The sequence below is a fragment of the Pygoscelis adeliae genome, unplaced genomic scaffold (assembly GCF_000699105.1).
Source record: "Pygoscelis adeliae isolate BGI_AS28 unplaced genomic scaffold, ASM69910v1 Scaffold286, whole genome shotgun sequence".
NCBI lineage: Eukaryota > Metazoa > Chordata > Aves > Sphenisciformes > Spheniscidae > Pygoscelis > Pygoscelis adeliae.
The window spans coordinates 2933465-2954685 of NW_008825076.1; the positions used below are offsets into that span (position 1 = coordinate 2933465).

The 21221-nt window shown below is 43.0% G+C and overlaps 1 protein-coding gene across 1 annotated transcript in view; it reads right to left on the reverse strand.

The window, feature by feature from the left end:
* Nucleotides 1-21221, reverse strand: part of NFATC2 (nuclear factor of activated T-cells, cytoplasmic, calcineurin-dependent 2) — a 98646-nt gene that overhangs the window by 19559 nt on the left and 57866 nt on the right. The window contains exons 7-9 of the mRNA XM_009326754.1: nt 13634-13689; nt 12574-12700; nt 10334-11029 (exon numbers count right to left, since the gene is read on the reverse strand). Coding sequence (XP_009325029.1) covers nt 10334-11029; nt 12574-12700; nt 13634-13689 — 879 coding nt within the window. The remainder of the gene's footprint in view (nt 1-10333; nt 11030-12573; nt 12701-13633; nt 13690-21221) is intronic.

Below are 21221 nucleotides of genomic sequence, written 5' to 3' on the forward strand. Positions count from 1 at the left end.
GAAAGCCAGCAGCTGGTTGAAAATTCAAATTAGGAGCTAATATTCTGGGAAGGGAGTTTTAGGGTCTTCAAGTATTTGCTCTTCTTCCCCTATCTCTGACTCTCCTGCTGGCACGACTATAGATGTGCTGCTTGTTTTTCAAATCAGAGAAGTAGGAATGACCTATTAGGTCATCTAGTACCTCTGGTAGCCAGTGCAGGATAGTCTTCTTGTACATTTGTCCAGTCTGCTTTTAAAATTCCTCTAAAAACACACTGCATCCAAATTAGAGCACAGAAGTCTCTTGGAACTGGTGAGAAGCAGCACTATAAAATGACCAGGGAGTATAAGGCCATACCAGCTTCTGCTGAGGAGAAAAGTGGCTCGCACTATTTAGAGTTCTCATAAGAAAACTAACTTTGATGGGAAATTCAGATGATTCACCCTCCATTTTTTATTTAAAAATAGCCAGGGATTTAATAATATTTTTTTTTCCATAAGAAACAAAGTGTGAAAAGCAGGTGGAAGAAAAAAGGATTTTAAATTAATCACCTATAGGTCTTCATTCTTGTGAGAGAGAAGATCTATACAGACAAAAACTCCCGCATCAACTATCCATGCTGCCTGCCAGGATGTGACCTTAACTGGAAGAGTTCTGCTTGTGTGAATAATGCTGAGAATCCAGCCATTTTTCTATAGTAGAAGACTTTATAACTGGCTTTCACTTTGCACCATAAACAGACTGTATATCTTTAAGATGGTTATTCTTGCCAGGCATTTTATTTCACAATAATTAAAGAAATGTGCAGATGTTGTCCAAACTTTTCAAAGCAGCAGGGCTCTTTGCAGCTGCTTGCAAGATTTCAGAAGTGCGGTTCAAAAATGGCTCAAGCTGCCTTTTCGCTAGCCATTGCAGCAGGAGCTGAATCCTCCCACGCATTATATTGCACTTTAAAGGGAGAAAAGACCCCTACCCTTTTCCCTCCTTTGCATATCTTAACATTAACACAATTTGTAACAAATGAAACTGTGAAGAGCAGCAATGCCAAACCCAGGCATTCAGGGTTCATGAGTCAGGCCTCTAATAATCATGTGATTGGTTTTAAAATCATGTAATCAACCTCCTGCCCCCAAAGTTGCATCATTTTTGTCTGCCTGGATTTTGAAAGACCAAAACACCATGCTTCCTATTTTTAATGTTTTGGTTTTTCTTGGATCGGACTTGAAAAGATCACTAAGAAAAAAATAAATCTTGCATTTTGCTGCAGTCACCTGCACAGGGACTTTTAAATCGCTATAAATATTCCAAAACTCTCAATGAAATTGCAGAGAATTAGCAAAAGCTTTGAGCTGCCATGAGGATGTAAGCCAGTTCACTGGTTATATTTATTCAATTACATTGTGCTAATTTTAAAAGGGAGATAACAGGATAAACTGTGAGGACAAATACATACCTAGTTGCAGGTTCCTCAGCAAAGCATCTTTCTAATAAACGAATCCAGCACATTGTACCATCTTTGCTGGAAGTTACTAACATTAGGATTCATTTTGAGGCGGTCAACATACAAAGCAAGCAGGCTGAGCTCGTGCAATTATTGCCCATGTGAAAATCCATTCTATTACATAGGCTATAGTTACCCCTACAAGTTTAGCCAGCTTAGCAGCGCTGGCATTGCTGGCGAAACCCTTCTTCCAATGCAGACATAGTCATCCCAGTACAAAAGCCTTTCAGTGAAACAGCTGGTGGTGGTTCCCTGACTTGGCATAAGCTGTGCTGATTCCAGTGTTTTTACACCAACAGAGCTGTGTCTATACAAGGGCTTTTACCATAATAGCTGTGTTAGCAAAATAAAAAAAAAAAATCAACCACCTTAACCAGCATAGTTATGTGGTAAGCTGCCTAAGTGTAAAACAAGCCTTGTTAAAGGTTTCCAGAGAGCGCTTCTCTGGTTCAATGCAAAATGGTGAATTTAGCTCTAGAAGGAGTTAACCCCCTTTCCTGCTTTGCACAGTTTTGTTATAAGCAATTTCCTATCTGCACATTTCTTGCTTCTCATCTCCAAAGTCCCCATTTTTTAAAAATGTTGTCAAAACAGTTATGATTTTGACTGAACTGAAAGAATTTCTGTGTAAAACACCCAGTGTCACCCCTCGCTGGCAGGAAGACCACTGATTCATTTTCCTTACATCCTGTACTTGCTCATACGACAGCTTTGCTCTGTCTCCAGACTTTGCCCTAAGAAATGAGGGTGTTTCTAACAGACACACCTATTCTCGGTGACAGGTAGCATATTACTTGCCAGCAATTAATCGTTCACTTCTAGAAAGCAAGTAGTAGTATTTGATACATACAGCATGAAAGGAGTGAGTCTGGTGGAAAGACAGAAAAAGGAGAGAGTAGCTCTGCCAATCCCTCCCCTTTAGTGCAACACATGTTTTGACAACCTACGGCATAGCCAGCGGCTGCCCCAGCTCCTGCGCATCCGGGCAACAGCTGCACGTGCCTTTGGTACCTACACGTCTGTGCGAGGGATGCAGCTGGGGGGACCTGGCAGCCTGGGATCCCCTAGGCAAGTTACAGTTTTACCAGTGACTTTTTGCATCACCCGGGGCAAGTTGCTTAAAAGCTCTGTGCCCCGCTTCACCCATCTGTAAGAGCTGGGGAAAAAGCTTCTCTGCTTCTCTCTGCAGTGGATTTATTTTAATTCATTACCGTTTCTCTGCACTGGATGAATAGTGTCACTGGACTGAAAACTGTTATTGTTGTTATCCCTTTAAATTGAAAGTGGATTGAAGGAATAAAAGTAAATGTATGGTCTATTTTGGCAGATGTCTTCCAACAGATGGGTGTCTATGGTCTTCTTTATAAAAGCTGTCTGCTGTCTGTGATTCAGACCGTCTAAGGAATGCCATGAGCGTGGAGTAAATGGACAGCAAGTCTGGGAAAGGACTTTATTGTGGTTTAGAAGCTTTCAATTCCCAACTGCATGAACAAGTTATTTTTTTCAAGTAACTCTGCCAGTATTTCAAAACTATCATTGAAAATTGCTTGATGCCTTCCGAAAACTGAGCGCTTTCTGCTGATAACAGTCCACTGGTTTAGCCTTCAAACGGTGGCATGCCTTCCACCAGCAAATCGCTAGAATTGGGATTTATTGTCTTGGTGCATCAGTTCGTGGTGGGACCCTGCCCATCGAGGCATCGACAGAGAGTGTTCACGTACCCATCCTGCAGTGTCAGTTCTTGGCGGCGGTGCCCGTGGTCTCCTAATGGAGTCTGCATGTTCTTTTGAACAGGAAACGCTTTGTAACACAACTTGCCTGCGGGCACTTGCTGCACCAATTAAAGATTCCTGAGCTCGAGAACAAAGAGGTGCCAGTGGAACTATGGTTTTAATCACTTGATTTATTTTCTTCCTTCCTCCACTGCTGATTTTGGATGTATGGGTTTCTCTTTTTCTCGCCTTGTTTTGTTTTGCATGTTTTTATGCAGCAGGACAGCCGCTCAGAAAGACTGTTGGGGAAAGAGCAGTCTTGAAAAGGGGCTGGATTTGTCTGAATTTTCAAATAGTGAATTGTTTTTAAAGGTGAAGAAGAACATCAGATGCCAGCCTGCCGTAACAATACAAATACTTAGTTCTTATTCAGGTATGCAGCTTTTTTTTCTGAGAATCCATGTGAGTTTTAGTAACATGAATGAATTAAATGCTTAACTGTACTAGAGGGAAGGATAACAAGATACTTTTTAATAATGGTAAACTGAGGTACAGGGAAGTTAAATACTTTGCTGAAAGGCCAAGAGCAGACACAACCCAGGAGGCCTTCCTCTCCATATACTGATCTTTCTACTTCCTGCCAACAGACTACAGGTTTTGGGGAGCAGAACCACCTTTTTGTTCTCTTTTCATATTGCCTCTAGAAAAGCAATACTGGCATAGTCCTTATAGCAGCCTTCCAGTAGCTGAACGGGGCCTACAAGAAAGCTGGAGAGGGACTTTTTACAAGGGCATGTAGTGATAGGACAAGGGGTAATGGCTTTAAACTGAAAGAGGGTAGAGATTAGATACAAGGAAGAAATTCTTCACTATGAGGGTGGTGAGGCACTGGAACAGGTTGCCCAGAGAAGCTGTGCATGCCCCATCCCTGGAAGTGTTCAAGGCCAGGTTGGATGGGGCTCTGAGCAACCTGGTCTAGTGGAAGGTGGCCCTGCCCATGGCAGGGGGGTTGGAACTAGATGATCTTTATGGTCCCTTCCAATCCAAACCGTTCTATGATTCTATTATATGACTGGGGTACTTAGATCCTAACATGACACAAACCCGCAATAGCGGTGATCCAAAAGTAAAGCATGTAGCGTACCCACGGAGTGCTGTAAGGTCCCAACAGAGAACAGAAAATCTGGAATAAAGTGAGTCACAGCTTCAAGAATGAGTCTGATGAATACATCGATTTGCTAGAGCGTTTGAACGAAATGTTTTTGAGAACGTACATGCTTCACTCTTAGTCAAACTCTGCCTGAGCAGAAATGACCACACCTTCTATGAAAAGTAGTTCTAATTAAAAGCAGAGCGTGGGTTTTTTTGATGCAAATTGTTGCTCTAACTGAACCACAGCCCATTTGCAACACTGAAATTCACTCCTGTCTAAAATGCCAGGAAACAGGAACATTTCCCCCTCTGCTCCGTATTGCTATTTTACTCTGTGCATGGACACATGATGAAAACAACTATAAACCAAACTAAAACATGCTCCTAAAGCCACCATCTTCTGTGCTTTCTGTGGATGAAATCAATACAGTGTTAAGAGAGAAAAGCAGCTTCTCTACAGCCAGGCAGGCGGCCGGACCCCTGGCCCCAGCTAGTGCGGCTCCACTGCTCTAATGCATGGAGGGCTTAAAACTGCCTTCACCGTGCGGCTGAGGTTCCCCCGGCACAGGGAAATCCCCAGCTGGCACCAAGCTGACAGAGCTGGCTTCATGCCACCCCCTCCTCCATCCACTGTGCAGGGGCTGGGGAGGGCGAGCAGGATGCTCACAACATGCTAGCACCCAAGCCAAAGCCCTAAGGACCACGCCGGCTGCGAGGGGGGGCCCTGTGACCTGCCTTCCCTCCTGGCTGTACTGACCCTCTCCTTTCATCCGCACATGCATGCCAGCTTCCCCGAGGAGCACGCGGGACCAGTGCGGATACAGAGTGGGCTGCTGCGTGCTGCGGTGAGGGTGGCAAGAGACCAAAGTCGGCAGGAAAGAGCTCAGTCCCCGACTACCGCTTACTCAGGGCTGACACAGTAGCTTTGCTTCTCGGGTCCCCAGGAGACCTGGGGTTTCCTGGAGGTACACCCTTCTCAGGCTTGTGCCTAACAACTACCAGCCTAAGGAGGAAAAAGCTGGTCAGAAAAGAAAGATTCTTCCTGAACGTGGAGGAAAGAAGGGATTTGAATTTCATTTCATGCCACTGTGGGGACAGACTGTGGATTTCCTTGTTGCTGAATGAAAGAGCACAAAAAGAAAATGTAGGGACCTAACACACTCCGAATGGTCTTGGATGAGACCCATGGTTAGGGCCATGGTTACTGTGATGGGGAGCAAAACTGCACAAATTAACACACTGCTCGTAGCGAAGGTGATCAAAAGTGCTGGGTGATTTACAAGCACCACATTGCACACCCTGCAGATCCATTTTCTCAAGAAATATCTGCTGTGTCTGAAATTTTCTGTGAAATACATGAGTTCACTATAAAACATCTCTGCTGATCGGCAGTCAGATAAACCACTACACAAGCATCTGCCTTGCTTTTCTCCTCCCCATTAAAGATTACTGGTGCACCAAAAATAATTTAGAGCTGCTGTATCAAGCAGGCAGTTCTGAGTGTCAGATGTGGTTAGACAGTTACTATTTGAATAATGACAATCATTTTTCTTTGTAAAGTAAAAAGCACACAACATGACAGCTGAACCAAAAAGAAGAACTAAATCTAAGGCAGGCAAGTTGATAACATTCAAGACAACAGCTACACATCCATTATTTGGATATGGAAAGAGCCTAACACCATACTTGACACTCAATCTCTACAAGGCACTTCTAGATCATGTTGCATCTGAGTGCTTTAGAGTCTGTGATGCATTTATCCTCCTACTGCTCTTGTCACACAATCCTCATATCTCTGTGTTGCAGATGGGGAACTGTGGCACGTGGCAGCTGAGTGGCTTCCCCAGAGCTACTCAGGAAACCTCTGGCTCTGCAGCATAAGCATGGGCAGTCCAGAGCATGACCAGTGCCCCAAGCCCTGGGTCACCCTCTTTCTTGATCTTGCCCCACCAAGGAATTTTGGACAGTGCTGCAAATAACTAATTTTTTAACTGGGTTTGTGTTTTAAATAGCTAATTTGATTGCACTGAAGGTCCTGGAAGTACTAAGTTCTATTTGTCAACATATTTCTGTGGTTGTTTGCATAACTTTTACCATTGTTGGTGGTTTTGGTTATGAACAATATTAAGATGAGGCCTTGGCTGAAACATGCTGAGCACTCTCTCGTCCTATGGCTTTCACTTGCATTTGAAGCTGATCACTGCTTGCCAGCATTAGCCTGGACACCAGATGGGTCCTGAAGGATCTCCTGACCATGGCTTAGCTTCACTCCCAAAGTATTTCCAACACTAATGAATCTCTGAGGCAGAGGTGTGTAACAAAGATTTCTCCTAATCTTTCATGAATAGTCCCTTCCTCTGAGGATTCATCTTTACACTATTTGATATAAAAAAGTTATGGATTTTTTTTTTAACAGAGAAATCTAGACGTATATGGAGCAATATATATATGAAGGTATACATATGTGTGGCAATGTCTAACCTGCATCAGTCTCCCTAATGGCTGCATTTCCAAATCCAGCCTATATGACTTGATAGCTAGAGCCTTCCTTCCAGTAACCACGTGTTTCGTAATTCTGTCTGGGAGGGGAAAGCTGAGAAGTTGTAAGGGGGCTGCATAGGCTGGGCTGGGCACCTCTTGCTCTGAGGTAGCACGGGTAAAAGGAGAATAGGGGCAAATGTTTCCTTCCAAGAAAGCACATGGCAGGTCTCTACATCTGCAGTACGGTCAGAAATGAGCTACGGACATGCTAAAGTTACCATTAAGGTAGCCAGTATGGACGATATCAGTTGTGCAGCTACTGCACAAAGAGGTCCTCACACATGACAAAACCCACCTGAGAAGACAGGTAAATACTTGCCATCACCTGTCTTAAGGTCCATGCTGTTTTGGCTACACTGCTGGTGCTATTCAACCTTGAGACCTTACAGCTTTGTGAGCTATGGTCACACATTTGACTGTAATCCTCCCGTGGAGGTGGAACCAGCTCTTATCTTTACAAGGCAGGAGGTGAAGAGAGGTTAAGTATGCTAAGTCCCCAGTATTATGTGCCCTGTGGAGCAGTGAAGGCCCTGAGCAAAGAACAAACCGTGGTCTCAGGAAGAAGGACAAATACTTTTTTTTACATCATGGAAGATAAGAAAATAATGAAGGGTCCTGCCAGCAGTGGCAGCAGGAAGCTGGAAGAGGTAAAGAGAAACAATGATTGCATTAGCTATGAGATGTTCTTCTCTGGTCACTTCCAGGAGAGCTCAAAGACTGGGACAGCATACCACTCTGAGAGGCAACAGCTTCAGGAATCAGGAATTGACAGAGCGGGGCTTGTCCCAGGTCAGTCAAGAAGTTCATGGCAAAGCTCAGAATAGAAGGAAAGTCCAAAACACCAAGGCTACGCATTAACCACGAAGGCAGAGGACAAGAGTTGATGAGAGGAGGTCACAACCGTAGAAAGGGACGAAAGCTGGACTGTCAGCAGAAATACAGAGAAAGAAGAACAAAGAAGAGGGAGGAGGAAGATGGGGGAAGGGAAGAAGAGCGAAGGGAAGCAAGAGACACCGAAACAGTGATTGCCTAAGTGTCTATGCATCAGCGGCAGTGCAGCGCACTCATGCCAAGCGTGGCTGGGGAACCATCATCTCGGTATCTATCCATGAAAAATCACTGCAAGACCTAACAGCTCACTTTATCTCAGAAGAGCTTTCTGGATAAAAGGGATTTGAGGGTAAAGCCTCCATAATCCTTTGGGTTTGCTTTCTTTTAATACTATAAAGCACAAAAATAAACTTTCTAGTCAGGAAAAATATGGCTTTTGTTATGTTCTGAGTCACTTTTCCCCAGCAGCAAACAAAGTGGCTTTTCAATTCAAGTCCTGAATATTTCAGAATGAAATGTTTTGCAAAGTCCTAAAGTAAATCACAATTCTCCAAGTCACACTTCTAACTAATGTAAATTCACTGAGGTCAGTAAAGAGACTGCATGTGGCCTATCTCGCCTGGCCTGACTTGGGTGGCATAACTGATAAATTAATCTCTAGTTGAAATCAATTCAGGATGATCCAGTCAGCCAAGCAGAAGCCTGGAATTCCATTACTAACTTGCTGCTATTCTGCCTAATGGCTCCTCTTAGCACGGAGGTCGAGCGCAGCCCTTGTGAGCTATGGTATAGTTAGATGTTACTGTTATTCAAAACCCAGTGAAATTAATTTTGCAGTCCATTTTGGGAGTTCATTTAAGTGGACTTTGGCTTGACTCTGAAGTTTGCTAGCTTTAACTTCAAGATTCTTTCTTTTTTATTTCTTTTACAAGGTTTGTACCAAGTATTTTTAGAAACGTGGAAGAATCTCTCAGCTTCTCATATTAAAAGTACCTTAAAACACAGTGTTCAATTTTACTATTAGAAAGATTATCTTGCTTTGTTATCATGTCCCAGTCCCCGAATGGGAAGTGGATTTTACTTAGCTATTTTCTTGCAGATCCAGCAAATCTCCTAAATCAAATACACTGTTAAAACCCAATTCAACACTCCTCTTCAAACAAGGGGACCAGTAAAAGCTCTCCAGATTTTACTGTGATGGCACCAAAGCTATATCAACCACATTTCAAACACTGACTAATGAAGAAAACCATCCAAACTCTACTCTGCCCACAAAAGCAGCAATGAAGACTGTACATGATACAGCCACAGAGCACACAGTACCTAAGTGAAAGAAAATAAAACTTTCATGGGCACAACTTCACAACTCTAGGTGAGTAACTGCAGGAAAAATCCCAAACTACTGGGTGCTTACAAAGCACATAATGGTGCACATTCACAAGATCAAACCATGCACACAATTGCCTAGACTGAGAGGACAGGTGGGGTCGGTCTCTTCTCCCAAGTAACTGGCGAAAGGACGAGAGGAAATGGCCTCAAGTTGCGCCAGGGGAGGTTTAGATTGGACATGAGGAAAAATTTCTCCACTGAAAGAGTGGTTAAACATTGGAACAGGCTGCCCAGGGAAGTGGTTGAGTCACCATCCCTGGAGTATTTAAAAGACGTGTAGATGAGGCGCTTAGGGACATGGTTTAGTGGGCATGGGGGTGTTGGGTCGACGGTTGGACTCGATGATCTTAGAGGTCTTTTCCAACCTTAATGATTCTATGATTCTATGACAGCAGCAGTGAATATATGTGAAAATCAGGTCTGTACTTCGTGCATAAGAACACCCTATATTTGCAGCAATATATCCAGCAACCTCACTCTGCTCCCACTAAAATCGATGTTGGTTTTGCTACTGGCCTTTATGATTGCAGTGTCCAGCTGCACTATTAACTTTGCATTGATTTCCTCTTGCAAGGAACATACTTTAATAAAAGAACCAATCAACCAGGCTGCCAATAGCTGCCTACCTAAGAATAAGCAGGATATGTTCAAAGAAAGCTTTACTCTAACTTATATTCATTCCTAAAGGCTAAATCTGCTGGGCTCACAACAAAGAAACAGCATTGTTTTACTTATCAATGTCCTACTGTTCATCTAGAACATCTGCAATAGTTTTGCCTGCAGCACTACCCCATTCATTACAGGCCTTGATAGACTGTTCAATGGGCTTTTTTTTTGGTACAAAATGTACAAAAGCATTTTACAAAGTGGACTTTGCCCTGATATGAATAACAAAAAAATAATTTAAAAGTGCATTTTGTTTCAGATTCTCCATTTTCCAAACTAACCTTTGGCAAATGGAAACAAAATGGAAACAGCTTGAAACCTGACAGCTCACTCCATGGCACGAAGCAAGACAGAAGGTTTCTGCAGAACACTGTGTTTTTTGCTCAGTTGCCAAAGTGCATTGCCATCTACCAAAAATGCAGTTGATGAAAGACCAAAATGCAGCATGAGCAAACAGCAAATATCCACACTCATCAAAAGGAGGCCACGTTGGTTTTGTGCAGAGGAACAAGTGTGATTTTTAAGTCCTAAACTTCCTCCCTCCCTCCAACCGACGCTTACCGTCATCCAGATACGCTTGGTCCAGATTCTGTTCCTGTTTAATAGTGACTCCAGCTGGTAACACTTCTTTCTGGTCGCTAACCGGTGGTCCATTTTTTGCTGCTCGCTGGCCTGAGGCTGTCTGCTGCTGAATCACGGTAGGATATGAACTTGGACTTAACCTTTGTGCTTGACTGACCTGGGGCTGGCTGGATCTTGCAACATTGGACGTAAAATTTTCACAGCACATGATGTGCTGAAATTCCTGGTGACTTCCACACCTCAGCTGCTGGTTTGTTGGAGAATAGTGAATCACTGGAGAAGACTGCTGGTTGCCTGGAGAGTGGTGGAGCACCGCTGAAGTTTGGCCTGGAGAACCAGCGTGCACCAGCACTGACCTATGGGCATCTGAAATAGCAACCGGTGTAGCCATCAAATTGGATTGCTGGTAGCCCAGCTGGCTCGGGCTAAGGCTCTTACTTCTTTGGTATATTACAGCGGCCGGATTCTGCTGATGGTATCGAGAATCAGGAGAAGAAAGGCCTGAGCGCAACTGCTGGCAAGGAGCCATAGTGGCCACAAGACAGGAAGGGGATTCGGTGACCATTGTATGCTGTGAATAGTAAGGCTGTGTTACTGTTCCCAGACCACTGTGTACTGTATTGCAGATTAAGGCTGGATCATAGTCATCAATGGGCTCTGTTTTGATTGATGGTACTAGAATAAAGCATGCAAAGGACATTATTCGTAACAAGCTGATGAGAAACAGAGAGGTTTTCCTTGAAGTAATAAGACATTTAAGCCATTTAAAAGATTTGCATGTGTGAGCTTGTATCTCGCAGGCATTGAGTTTAATAAATCATGTATATGCAACCATGGCAGAGCCTCTCCTGAAAGCACTCTATATCAGGATGTTCTTTAAAATCTTTAATGATCTATTTAACCATGAATTTCTGAAAATCAAATAAATGAATACTTTAGCTCATTCTGGAACATAAGCAAAATAAGAAGCCATAGATAGGTGTTTCTTGTAGTACTTCCACCTCAAAGGAAGACTGAATAACTAGAAATCCTACGACATACACGACTTATCTTTTTCTGTCAAACATTTAACTAGTGACCAAAGGCACAGTTGAACTATTTTAGGGCTTTCTTTTCAGTTCCTTTGGTACATGTAACTTCCCCAGTAGTGAGAGCTGAAGATCTTTCTGACACCATCATTTAAAAGACCATGATTTTAGTGAGAGCTGTGTGAATCTTGGTGTGGATAAATGATGGTCCGCTACAGACAAATTTTCACATTTCTAATGCTTTTTTGTCAAATCTTCCCCAAAATTCAGTACAGAAATACCATACAATGGAGACCATATAACAGTCATGCAACTGGGTTATTTTTTGGAAGTATAAGGTTTGCTTCTCTGAAGTGGTCTATTTTAGGGATCGTGTTGAGATAGTATTGTACTTCTCAATTTAGCAGCTATATGAAAACTTCACATTGGTTATATCCTATACAGTTCATAAATTCATGGAGAGGACCAGAGATTTTCAGCCTGGAGGAGACCAAAGTAAGAATCAGAATGAATGTTTGCCCATCCTTAGAAACCAGTCAAATTAAGACATCACTTTGAAGCTTGCAAAAAATCTGGTGCTGTTACTTTATGCTTTCTGGTTTCCACAAACACAATACTCTGATTTTCTCACAATATTTTTCTCCCAGCCAAAGCTGAGAAATTCTGGGAATCTCATTAGTAATCCTACTGCATTTATTGTGACATGGCTCACCAATTCCCGAGAGGAAGAACATCAGAAAAGCATTCATGTTTTTCTGAACCAGCCTCATTCTGAAGAATATATATTGCTCGTCTTTCTCCATACCAAGCCCTTGTTACTTTCTCAGATCTGATGTTATCTTACTGTTGTACACGTCAGCTGGGGAAGGCAATGCTCATGGTTTTCACAGGGTCACATCATGTCACAGACTGAGTCTGCTCCCACTGAGGCTGTTGGCAAACTTCCATCAAGTGAATGGGGCAGCATCAGCCCATTGCCAAGATAACTGTCCCCTTAAATTTATGGGAAATTCCTGATCATAAATCACAAGCATCCTTTAAACCGAACAGTTGTTGAGTGCTTAGCTGCACTCAGCTGAATTAAATCAGTAAAATTTAGATCCTCAAATAATGGCAAGAAAACAACATAGCAGAAAATAAAATCTGGCTCATGAGAACTAGGCAACAACTTGCTCTGTCCTTGAGAATTACCTGGGTGATAGGTAAAATGCTGAGGTTGGCTTCTTTTTCTTTTCCCATTGATGACGTAAAAATTCACCTTCACAGCTGTGCGAATGTGCTTGTTACGGTACTCTGGTACTTCTACAAAAAGCATGCTCTGAAACAACGAAAGGTGACGATATAGAATTAGCAACTGAGGCTGACCACAGATTCTTGGGTGCATCTCCCCTGTTATGCATCCAGGCATAAAGGAAGAGAAATCTTCCTATTCATCCCTAATAAAGAAGGGTATACAAAGAAGAAAGGGAAAAAAGGGCAGATGGTGAAAGACTAGAAGATTTTTGGTACTAGGAAGCTGGTTTCTATGTACTGTTTTCTCTCTGGTACTTGATGTTGTCCTGAACTTAGAGAAAGAAGTCTCAGCTACAAATAAAACACACAGAATGGTGATAAATGCGGCAGCACTGTTAATCACGCTGTGCTTGATAAACAAGTATGTATTGCAGAATTCCCTCTTTTTGTTAGAATAAACTTGATTATTCTATAGGCTTTTTACTTATACGTAGCCAGATCCCGCTTCCATGGAAATTAACAGCTAGTCTCCCGTTCTCTTCCGCAAGGGCAGGCATCGCCCATGGCAATGTAAGTGCTAGCTCCTAAATGCACTGAACGACTACAGTAAGGTCCCATTAAGCAAAGTGAACAAAGAGGCTCATTCCCTTGAAAGATCAATGTTCATTTTAAATACTATAGTACAAATCCTGTCCTGCAAAGTACAGAGCACCCAAGACTTCCATACAGGCAAAAGGAAGTCAGGACAGCCAGCATCCTGCAGAGGACTGGGCTGATACAATAGAGTCTTCTGCAAGAACACAAAATCTAGCAGTTATTCAATTTGCTGTGGGTTACTGCTAAATGAATAGTTTCTTTTTGCAACACATTTACTGCTGAAGCATTTGACATTTGTTCATCACATCAGTAAGATAGCTGCTCTTTCTGCTTTTGAGACGCTCTTTGAAAACTATCCCTTGAATACAACTTGCTGTCTGAGAAGCCCAAGGAGAGGACATCCCATGTTTTGCATACTTACAGGCTGGCTCTTATCTTTGTCCACTGTTGCCTCCATTTCCCAGATCTGCTGCCCATCTAGAAGAATATCACGATATTAACCACACTTTTTTTTTAAAAAAATCATAAAGCTTGACTTAAAAAAAGGAGACAAATTAAGGGCATCAAGTTAGCAAAGCTCTCAAAATGGACTTAATTGCAAGCACCTTCCTAGTCCTAACCAAAAGCAACAGCATTTAATTTAAACACATCACTGAACACTCCTCTCACCAGGAAAAGGCTTATATACATATTAAAATTACATGTTTATGTAGAAATTAGCTGAACTGAGGAATGAAATATTTAGCACAGGTGCAACATCTGCTTTTTACCAGACTTGACTTCAGCCAGCTTGACTGATGGAGGGCACCAGAAGGTCAGGTAACTTGTTAATGGTCCCATTTGGTCAGCAGCTCAGCAAACTTTCTGCTATTTTAAGCTAAGATCACATGGCTCCCCACCAGTGTGGTAAGTGGTGGAACGGGCGAGGAGGTGGAGGAAGGACTAGCTAAAAACCCAGATCTCGTATGGGGCGCACGGAGATGGAAGCAAGCAAACTGAGCCACTTCAGGGCTGATTTTTAGAGGTGCTGCACAGTGAAACTGGCAGATGCTCTGAATTCTCACAGGAGCGTAGGTTTTTCTAGAAGTAGTTCAACACGGACAGATTCTTACCGTAACTGGGAAACCAGCTATATAGGGTGCTAGACTTCTGTTATGCATGCCCTCTTACTATTTATACTCGTTTCTTATATGTGCAATATGAAACCTCAGCACATGATATCTAGCAATACATCTCCTCTGATCGAGGAACAAGCCCAACATCTCCGACAGTGGATCCGCACCTCCGCATTGCCACCACTGCAGGCTGCGAGGGACCGTCACCGGCAGTCCTGTGTAACGTCACTATAAAGCACCAAATATTCACCGTACTCAGTGTAAAAGCATCTCATTTCGTGTGCAACAGCCTCTACCTCTGAACCACTGGAAGTCTTTCTGCTCTTAATTACATCCACGCAGCTCGTCTCCATTCTGAGTTACATAAAATTGTATTTATAGAGTTGTATGTATATATTGTATATAAAATTGTATGATCCCCTTGTATGGAATACCATCAAAGTAACCCCCATGCTATAAGAGTACATCAGTAGTAACAGAACATTTGTACACAGACTGGGTGCTTCATCTGGCTACAAATATTTCTTAAATCTACTGTCACCCACACTTCCCCGAAACATCTTTTAGCAATGTCTTCCTTACTACCTTTTTTTTTTTTTAGATTTTAATCTCTACCCCTTTGATTTTTATATTCCACTGAGCCTTTTAGCCAAGCAATTTGCAGAAGAAAAGTATTAATGGGAAAAAAAATTGCCTCATACCTTTCTGAAAGCTTGATTTTAAAATGAATAGGGGACATGTATCCAAACGAACCGACATGACTTGAAATACTGCAGCCACAAGGCTGGTGTTTGCTTTAGAGAGGGGGAGGCAGCTCCTGGGCACATTCCTGTGGGGGTTCCCCAGACTGCATGCCCAGGTCTGGCAGGACAGGGGTGGAAGTCTCCTAAAAACAGTCCTTCTCACAGGACTTCTTATTTTTCCCAATTCTTGGAAATTCTGCAAGAGCTGCTTTTGTCCTCTGTTATTTAAGTACTTCTGCTTCTGGCAAAAAGGGAAATGAAAGAGTATTTTTAAATGCATTTTGCATTTTTTCTGTTGTTGTCCTCTTTGTTCTCCGCTCCGCGCAGACAATGAGCTGACAGATGTGCTCGGCTCTCAGGGCAGCCTCTCCCCGAGAGGGACTCGAGCTGCTGCTCCGTGGCCGGGCTGGGCCCGCAGCCGCCGGGAGGGCCCTGCCTGCCCCAGCTCCGCGTCCTTTCAGCCCCTGGCCCCCTCCCAGAGTGCCCACTGCACCAGGCAGGACCTCACCTCCCCCAGCACCCTACACCTGAGACACCTCTGCTATGTTTTGGCCCCTAAACATGCATGAGGGAGAGAAGGGTTTACCCTGAGTCCATCGCCAACAGCGTGCCCCTTTCTCTCTCAGGACAGGCCGGCTCCCCAGGGCGTTTTGGCAGGCTGCCTGGCTTGTGGTGGGGCAGGAGTGGGCACACAGCGCTGGCTGGCCCTCCTCCCCCCCGCTCCCCGATCCTTCCCGCTGGGGAAGTGGAGGCAACCGAGGAATAGCTGGAAGTCCGGCTCCATCCATCGTTTACCTGTGAGGAAGAGCCTCGCAGAGGGAGAGAGGGGAGAGAAAGCCCGGGCCTTCCAAATACCTCATGCCACTACTGCCACGGCATACTGGTGCAAAAAGAAAATGCTAAATAATTCTGACTTTTTTCTTTTTTTTTTAAGTGTTTCAAGTTCCTCCACAGTGAGTCAGTTGTCTTTTCTACGCTAACACGTGGATTAGTGACAGACTGCCGGAGCGGAGACGGCCTAAGCAAGCTGTGTAATTAGAGCCGGCAAGGCTCTTGCCTGATTTGCTGTTTAGCCCTCACATCCCAAAGGACCGCTATGCAAAGGAATGGAAAATATTCCATTATTTAACAATACGCATTTGCTTTGACCACTGCTCTGGACTGTTGCAGGTTAAATCTATACCCCTATTAATGCAGCTAATGCTTCACCCTGGTTGAAATGGTAAACATCTCGGAGAAGGGGGAAGCCAGCAAATACCAGGGGTTTAATCCAGCAAATACTAAATGCAGTGTCTGATGACAAGGCAGTAAATACTTAATAGGGGGATTCCTCTTCTAGGTGATCTTTGTGAAAAGAAATCATCATAGTATGTGTTAAGGAACCTCCCAACACCCCAAAAAACCCCCCAAAACATAAATTTTATCGTTCTCTGAGGAGGGAAAAAGAAACAACAAAATATGCCATAAAATAAGAGCTCTGATAGAGACATACATCAGGAACTGTCTAAGTAACGCAATATGAAGATGTCCTGACAACAAGGACAGCCAAGCGGGAATATTTGACATTGGTTTTCCTCCAGGCAGAATGTTTTCATCTTTGTTTCTGTACTGCTAAATTCAAACAGTCTGTGCAGATACAACAGCACTAATTTCACAAAGAAGGTAGAAATCAAAAGGATTTATTGGTCCAAAAAGCATAAAATAAAGGAGAAACGGGCCTCCAAGTCATCTGCCGTATTCAAGAGGCCTGTGAAGCATATGCAACCACAATCACAGTGGATTTGATTTAGTAACCGAGCCACTGAAATTGCACTAAAAGCTAATGAAGCCAACCATAAAAATCAAATGATGTTTAGGCTGAGTCCAAAGTCTGTGAGGATTAAGAGTAAGAACAAGAATAAGCCCAACCAAACAAGAAATAAATGTATTTGGGGTTATCATTCTAATGATGATAGATGCTTCTGTTTGGATATATTCATGCTCGTGGCAGCTAAACAGGTTTCTAACAAATCTGTCAGCAGCAGCAATCCCTGTTCTTTAAGCACTGTTGAATATAACCATGCTGCAGCTCACTCCCTGACCTTTATGCTTAAATATTATGATGTGGCTCCATCTGTCTCACTGCTTCACTTTTGTAGTTGCGAATGTACCACCTTTAGTTCGAGACAATCAATATTTGCTTTTCCTTTAACCCCTCTGGATACGCACATTATGGCGAGCTTTTGGCAGAAGGATGAGGGAGGCTGTGAATAAAATGGTAAATACAACTGCATTCAGAAATCTCTCTCTACTTTAACCTATCCTTTTTGCTGGTATGAAAAGAAATCTTTTGATTATGTACACTCAGAGAGTTAACGGAGAGCAGGAGGACTAAACTGAGAAGTCTAAGGCTCATCTGTAGGACAAGTCGAGCAAATTCTGAACAGAGAAAACTTGCACCAAACTGTCTACGCATTTACCATCTTTCGTATGAGCATAAATGAGAATTTTTTTAGGAGAAAATTAAAGTGGATGTTTGAAGAAAGTCATCAGCAAAAATGGGATTTTTATTGTAAGGATGTGCTAAAAATCATAATGCTGATATGATGGTAGAGCACAGCCCCCAATACACAACATATGTCATGACCTGGGTACTCAGAAGTAGGCCCTTTTCTCCAGTGCCAGTCCTGCAACCCAGGTGGTGCCTAAACACTACGGATGCATTTTGCTTTGAGCAGGAGGTTGGGCTCAATGCCCTCCCGAGGTCCCTTCTGGCTTTAATTACCCTGTAATTCTGTCATGCCACAAACAGGACAAATGACTGGACCCCTCCGTGCTTGCAAACCGAGAAGATTAAGCCCCAGCTTGACTGATAACTTAATCTAAAGTCTCCAAGTACAGATAGCTGTTCGTTGCATATAATTAAACCTGCATTGACAGTGGAGAGTAAGGAAACTGCAGAAGAGCAACAGCATCATTTTTGCTGAAGTGTTGTAAGAGCATGAGCGCACAGATGCAGAGAGCGTGCGCTCTGCAAGTCGCAGTCAGCGCTGGGCTGTCCCGACAGCAATACGCGCCAGCCAGAGCACTGCAAGGATGTCCCAGTACGTGCGTGGATCACACTGGAGCTTAGTGCCAGGTCCATGTGTGTGGTGTGTCTCAAATTCTACCTCCACAATAGGGAATTCAATCCGTGCCTCTGAAAAGAGCAGTAGTTCCACTAAAGATGATAAAATATTTTTGGATTTAGACCCTGAGGTCTTACCAGCCATGGCTGCTTCATGCAGTATTTTTACTGTTGTGGTTCCCTGCTCATTTAATGGTTTGTCTTAGTTGGCAAGTCTTTAACACCACAGGTCAGTGAAATGTTCAGGAAATAGAGATTTTTGTGCTGCTTCAGGGCTATGAGACTTAGCATTAAACCCTGATGAGAGATCTGATTGTGTCAGCACTCTTTGGAGGAATGAATGAGTTGTTGGAAGAAAGTAATTCTACCCTCTCTAACTCAAACTGTGATCATACCAAAAGTCTTGCTTCAAACTTTGGGGAAAATCAAAATGTCAGTCTGCATTAGGAACATTTTGGGTGATTCTCTGCAGCCCCTTATAGGGCTTTTTTTAATTAGCCAATTAAAGGTTTTCTGAACCAGTTACAGCCTTTACACATTATTCACGATCCCTTACTCATGACTTTGGGGTCAGTAACTAGCAGAGAAACAAACTTACTGCTTTATTTGAACAAGCATGACTGATGGACTGAGAGGTTCAGGAAATTTTCTTTGCAGTTCTCTCCAGTTGAAGACTAAGTATACTATTGTGCCAATTCTGTATGTGATTCTGTGCCTGCATGTGATTTTATGCTTGAAAATGTGCATTGCTTTTCAGTCAAGCATTACACAAATTACTTAATGAACAACCTGTTACCTTTTTCCCAGGCAGCAAACCATGCTAATTCCCCAAAGAAACTGAGACTGGTAGCTAGTGGGACAGCTTGCCCCGACTACGCATTTCTGCAGAGTTCCCTTTGGGCTTGCAATGAATTGTCCCTATTCACTGTGTTTCTTGGAACATCTTCCAAAAAAGCACAACGATTATCTCTGTCAGCTTTTATCAGTAGATGATGGGCATCTCTGGAAAACAGTCACGATTTTTTAGAGCCACCCCAAGAACAAAGTAAACAACAATGAATGCTTTCCAGCAGAACAGACACCACTTCTGGGATGTGGAAACATGGGCAGGGGAACACTCACACAAAGTCTCTGCTGCTCTTTTCGGGGACGAATTCTGATTTCAGCTGGGATGTTATTCTGCTTCATGTCAGCGCAAGGTTGCTCAGCATCTGATCCGAAGCAGTTGTGTCCTTCTAAGTTTTTACCTCAGAATAAGTTTTCAAACTTTAGAGCAAACACAGCATGAATGAATTTACAACTCACAAAAGTAGAGCTATTGAATTTTTCACTAAGCTTGATTTCCATGGATTTCTTTTTCTTTCTGAAGCAAGACTGCCCGCTGCAGTTAATGAAGCTCTGCCTTCATTCCACTGAGGACATAAGTTTGAGTCACCAAGGCCAAAGATACAAGTCAAGGTCTGGGAGGTAAAAGGCCAATGGATTAGTCATCCGACATCCAGCCCAGCCCCAGATCTGACATTTTGCACAGTGAGAACAAGTCTAGAGGAGATTTCTCCCCATCTATTGATGAGGAATTCAATTCACGCTAGAATAAAACATAAATACAGTAGTTGAGTAGTGAAGCAGCAGGGGCAGTTTGTCATGCCAGAGCTCTTCCAAATTATTCCTTATGCCAATTCATGAAAATAGATTGGTTGTTTTTTTAAGATTATACATGTGTTTGTGTGTGTGTGTGTGTGTGTGTATAAATTATTAAACAAAAGCTCCTCTCAAAATAAAACCACTGGGAACCTCCATGTAATAAAATGAGTCACACCAGGATGCGATGACTAAGTGGGAGAATAGGGAATTCCACTCCCCATGCCAGCTTTCTACATGATCAATTTTCTGTCAACAGGTGATGGGAGCTTGTCTCTCTGTCTTTTGTTTATTCCAAGAATTATTATTATTTTTTAATATTCTCTTTAAAAAATTAAGATTCAAAGCTGAATAATCAGGACCAGGCACACTTCCACTAGGCGCCCCCATAGTAAACAGTGAGCCAGGGAATCCAGGCCAGTAGTGGCTGCCTGTGTTAATAAGGATTTACCAGCTGTAAAATTCCAAAACCTTGTGTCATACGGGGAAACCTTCCAAAACACTGGATTCCACCCTGTCTCGCTGAGTATCTAACAGCTATGGCAACTCCATTTCTGCAGCCACACTCTTTTGCATTTTTGTGTGTGTGATCCTTAGATTTTTTCCTGTTTTGCAGTGTTTTTCTGGGATCCCCAGTTTAATGTTTGACAGTTGCCCCGTGGGATTACAAGAACACCTGGGGCAGGCAGCACATTTCAGCCAGGGGGTAAACCTGTGGGCAGAAAGGTTTGCTGGGTTGTCAGCAGCTATAATAGCAAGGAAAAGCAGAGGTGTCCCATTTACCCTGAAACTTTCTAATTTACACAGCAAAAAAGGGCAAACTCTAATCCTCCTGATTAATACTTGTTACTCTTCAGTGTTCACAAATGGTGGGATTTGCTGAGACACCTTCCTCTTTTGCTTAGAAAGAACAAACAAAACAGAGACTCCAAGAGAACAAAACCTCCCTGATCCTCCCCAGTTCTGACATGTTTTTGCAGAGAGAACTACCAAGCAGGCCCTGTGCTCCACTTTGCTGACGCATTACTTCGGTGCACTGCAAGGCATGAGGAGGGGAGATTAACCTGGAAGGTAATCACCTTTAGCTAATGCAAAAAGCAGGTGGGCCTCCCGACAAAGACATCTATAATTGATTCCCTCGGTTCATCCCATCGCTCTACAGGTTTAGAGAGGAGAAGATACACATCCAGCTTTAAATGCTGGACTCCAGCCACAGACTGCATGAAGCAGAGAAAGTGTTTTTTCTGAACTATCAAGGAAATAGCAAGATAGCAAATTTATTTCATATACTCTCTGTAGAACCTCACATGTTGCAAACAAATTGAATCATTTAAGATTACAGTACCACTCTCAGTTTTGCTAACTCTATAACTATTCCCAGATATTTGTGCTTTTTTCCTTACC